The sequence below is a fragment of the Penaeus vannamei genome, chromosome 40, assembly GCF_042767895.1.
Source record: "Penaeus vannamei isolate JL-2024 chromosome 40, ASM4276789v1, whole genome shotgun sequence".
NCBI lineage: Eukaryota > Metazoa > Arthropoda > Malacostraca > Decapoda > Penaeidae > Penaeus > Penaeus vannamei.
Window position 1 is genome coordinate 4,359,006 of NC_091588.1, and position 5,000 is coordinate 4,364,005.

Sequence of the window (5,000 nt, forward strand, 5' to 3'; positions counted from 1 at the left end):
TTAAAGAGGACCGTTAGTTATGAATCATACGGATACTACAGGTCAAAGGCAGTGATTGATATGAAATAATGTACGTTATCTTTGCGGATTGTAGGATTTCAGTCATTCTTTTTTATTGATTAATTCAGGGAAATTGGTTCAGGATATATTTTGAAGAAATCCTTGAGGAAGTAAGTGTAATTATGCCATTGATGGGAGTTGTCTGTGAAAATCATATAATGAATATTTATATTATAACCCCTGCATTTTTCATTCTTTAGTATAATTATAATATTTATTGAGTTTTATGGGAATAAGTAGTCATGCACATGTATTTATGGATATGTTTATAAATATATATTTGTTTTTATGTTTATATTTGTATGTATGTATGTATGTATAATTATATATGTATATATATATATATATATATATATATATATATATATATATATATATATATATATATATATATATATATATATATATATATATGTATGTATATATGTATATATATATATATATATATTTATATATATATATATTTATAATATATATATTTATGTATATATATATATATATATATATATATATATATATATATATATATATATATATATATATATATTTATGTATATATATAATATATGCATACACATATGTATACATACATAATTTTCTTTCTTTCTTTTTATTTTATTCCTATGTAGAAAATAAGGGATGTAATATTGGAAATGATTCTGAGAGTATCCCATGTACAGAAAACCACTTTGATTTCAGTAAATGGAAGCCACTGAATAACGCAAGGATGGCAAGTGGTGGAAACAGTCGTTCTTCCACACCCGATGTGGATTACACTGAAGCTGACACGGAGTCAGATCAGATGGACACAGAGGATGTGTCGAAGAGTACGGAGACGGATCACCACGAACCATGCTTAATGCCAAATCCAATAGAACGAGGCATCATGATCTTGAGACGGGCAAATTCAGACACAGAAAAATTTGCTGCCCTTCTCATGGTTACGAAGCTTATCAAGGCGGAACAGCTGGACGAAGACTCAAAGAAGCGGATAATGGATGCAGTGGGACTCGACTTCTTAGCAAGGCTCTTGAAGACCAGTGATGTTCCGGAAGGCTGTCCTCCTTTCATGTTTAAGTCAATAGCCCTCACGATACTAACCTGTTTCATTTCTTCATGCGTGGGGAATCCAACTTTGTACGGCCTCATACCTGTGTTGAGCGACATAATATCAAAGCCAGAGTTATACGACGGTGATTTGACTCTAGTAAAAGATTCCTTTCAGTGCTTAAAGAGCATTTCATCTGAGAGAAGTGGAAGAAAAGCGATAATAGACTTCGAAGCAGTGGGGCCCCTCGTGGATGCCTACGTTGCAGAGAGCTTCTGTTATGAGGAGGCGTTAGAAATCTTGCTCTTAGTGTTGGCCGAGGAAGGTCCCAGGACATGGGAGGACGAACCTGAGGCTTTTACCAAACTTATGGATAATATGGCTCATGAATTTGCAGTTGACCAAACTGAAAGAAAGTTTAACTTGTGTGAGTTTATTACTGAACTATTACAAAGCTTGCCTCTTACCGCTTCTTCAACAGGGAGTCCATCTTGGAAGAAGGACTTGCACAAAGGGTTGTCTGATATGATTTTAAGTAAATTAGGTCGTGAACAAAGGGATAAAGCTTTAAGATTAGCAGGTGTGGCCATGGAGAGTCTGGGCGTTTCGTGGATCTTGCAGTCAGATAACGGGTCTCCAGCCGATGGCAAAGGCAGGCAGGTGCTTTTAATGATGGTTCATTTAGCTTGCATTGAAGTAAGGATGAGCCTGGAAGATAAGACTTTCAAAGAGGCAGTTGCTTTAGCTTCGCCTACAACTGCTTGCTATACGATTCTTGAATTAGCTATCAACTTCTTAGTAAATGGAGCAGTAAATTTTGAACAAAAACAGAAACAGCAGTTGTACGCTGCTTTGAAAGGGGCCTTCAATGCTGTTCTGATCTTTTTAAAAGCTTCTTTTGACGAGTCATTTTCTGAAAATCCAAAGAATCACCTTTTTGTGTGTGCCACAATCCGGGTCCTTGGTGCTTGGTTAGCTGAAGAAACAGCTGCCAATAAGGAGGAAGTTTATGCGACAATACCATTTATAATCAAAACTTGTAGGTATAACTTTGATTGGAATAATAAAAGGGCTGCCTTAAAATCCAAAAAGAAAAGCCAGTCAAAAATTAGTTTGAAAGAAGACGATGAAAATTTGCCTGATATTTTTAGGTTCCTTTTACCTGGTTTGTGTCATCTCACGGCAGAAGATAAGCCAAGATCTCTTTTATTGGAGCTTGAGTTAGAAAATCTTTTATTTGAATATTTACATTACCATTGGAATAGCATAAGATGTATATTTGGGCCTCAGAGCAAAACAGACGAGTTAGAAATGCCGGCAGAAATAGTCAATTCAGCCACAGAAGCCATGGAAACAATCTGTAACATTTTTATGAATATTGTAGTGCAAGAACCAGAAAAGGTAAAGATAGATCCATTTTATTATTCTCTACTTAAATTTATATTCATGAAAGTACCAGATATTCCTTCAGAAAGTCCACACCTGAGATTGTGTGGAAACTTCTCAATTCTTGGGTTAATGATTCTTAGGCACCAGCATCCGAATGTGAAAAGCACGGACTTTACCATTTTTAGATTTGTGCAGACCACTGTGCGTTTCCTCTGGGATGCCCATAATGTTGAAGAGAGTCATGATTATGCCACTTTAGTCGTCTCCACAAAATATGAATCTCACTGGGGAAGCCTGATGGACTTGTGGTTCCTCGGAATGCACACCCTCAGCCTTCTCCTCCCATCAATTCCTTGGCTGTGCGACTTCTTGATAGAAAGTGAGTGGCCACAGACTATTATCCTCACCCTCATATCAGTCAGAGAGGGTGGCGTGGACCCAGGCCTAAAGAGTGCTTTGGAGGATTTCCTCTGCCTTCTGGCAAAGTCCTCTAGAGCTGCTTTTAATATCATGAAGGAAAAAGGTGTTGATCAGGTTTGTAAGAATCACAACTTTGAAGAGTTGTCAAAAGTATTTAGTTTGAGCACTACTAAGAGTGAAAAAGCCGTAGGTTCTTCATGAATTGTCTTTGTGATAACTATGCATACAGTTCAAACTTTTATCATAAGGTTTGCAAAATAATGTACTAGTGTGTCAGTGATGTCTTTTACTTAATGTCTGGTGTTGTCATCATTATTGTTATTTTCATTATCTGATATTAATATTATCTTTGTTATCTAATATTATTGTAAACCACTTGTAGTTTAAAAAATGTCTTGTCTTCATTCTCTCCTTCATATTTATATCCTCAGTATCATTATTATTTATATTTTTGATGGTAGTAATATTGATGGTAACAGTAAGACTGGAAAATAACAGTAATCATAGTTACTTTTTATTATTATCATTTCAGAGTTTGTTACTTTTATCATCATTGTCATTATCATTATTGCAATGGCTGTTGTATTTTAACAATCATTATTTCTGTTGGATGAATTTCTTGTATTACTGCCATCATTAGGATTTTGCTAATGGTATTAATGCTGTTTCTATAATCAGAAATACAATAAGAAAGACATTGATAATTATTTATGGAAGTGACTCTGTTTCTGATTATCGTAGTAAGATAATTGATGTTAGTTATTTTAGTACGAGTTGTATTATCTTAATTTTTTTGTGGTATTTATTATTTGTCAATTTTGTTAATGTTACTGACATTATGATTATAATTATATGTGAAGTTGTTACTGTTATTATTATCTTTATTATTTTTTATTATTATTATTGTTATTATTATTGCTATTATTATTATTGTTATTATTATTGTTATTGTTATTATTATTATTATTATTATTATTATTATTATTATTATTATTATTACTATTGTAATTGTTATTATTATTATTATTATTATTATTATTATTATTATTATTATTATTATTATTGTTATTATTATTACTATCAACATCATTATTATAATTATACTGATAATGATGACAATTTTTATTTTTGTTATAATTATTTTGTTGTTATTATAACTTTTTTTATTATTATTTCTATTATCATTATCATTATTATTATTGTTATTATTATTATTATTACTTTATCATCACTATAGGTGATGATGATGATTGTTATTATTACTATTATTGGTACTGTTATTGTTAGTTAACTAATATTAATACTTTTATGTATTATTAAACTTTCTTATTCCGATACAATTCTATACACACTCCAAACTCAGTATTTGAAAAATTGGCAACCCCCCCCCCCCAAAAAAAAAAAAAAAAAAAAGCTGCTTAGAATAAAAGAGATTTGGTGAATGGAAATAAAAAAGAAAAATTATTCCCGAGATTGGGTGTGCAGTAGTACCAGTAATATTAATATCAGTCGATAACAAGCACAAGAACGTCAGTTAAGATTCACAAGAGCAATATTAACAGTGGTGATTTTTTTTTTTTTTTTTTTTTTTTTTTTTTTGTCTTCTGGATAATTGAAATTGCACAAATAATGACGATGTTAATGATGATAAAAAGTAAAAAGAGAAACTGAAATAATAGTGATGATTGTGATGAAAATAATGATAGTAATGATCATATAGAAATTGTATGATGATGATATATATTTGATATGATGGAGTAATCCTAATGATTATTAATAAAATAGTCGTAGCCAGTTGTAACTTTGGGCAAAACCTCAATAATTGTGGATGATGATAAGGTATATTAATTGATACTGGGAAATATAATCATGTGGAGGAATGTTGGATCCGCGATTGGCATACTTCGGAAATAAAAGAGAGACAGCAATCACAACTTCTAAAAGACGACAAAGGAAATTTTAATCACTAATATAAACGGTAATTATTGTTATGCTTATTCTATGAGAGAAAAAAATGGAAATAAATCTCCTAGCCTCAAAAGGTTAGCCTCTTGTAATGCATTCTGTGTTTTATCTTATTTAT

At 31.6% G+C, this 5,000-nt stretch overlaps 1 protein-coding gene across 1 annotated transcript in view; it reads left to right on the forward strand.

Moving 5' to 3' along the window:
• LOC113812681 (neurochondrin homolog) overlaps window positions 1-5,000 on the forward strand; it is a 23,428-nt gene that overhangs the window by 4,762 nt on the left and 13,666 nt on the right. The window contains exon 2 of the mRNA XM_070117276.1: window positions 760-3,115. Coding sequence (XP_069973377.1) covers window positions 788-3,115 — 2,328 coding nt within the window. The 5' untranslated portion in view covers window positions 760-787. The remainder of the gene's footprint in view (window positions 1-759; window positions 3,116-5,000) is intronic.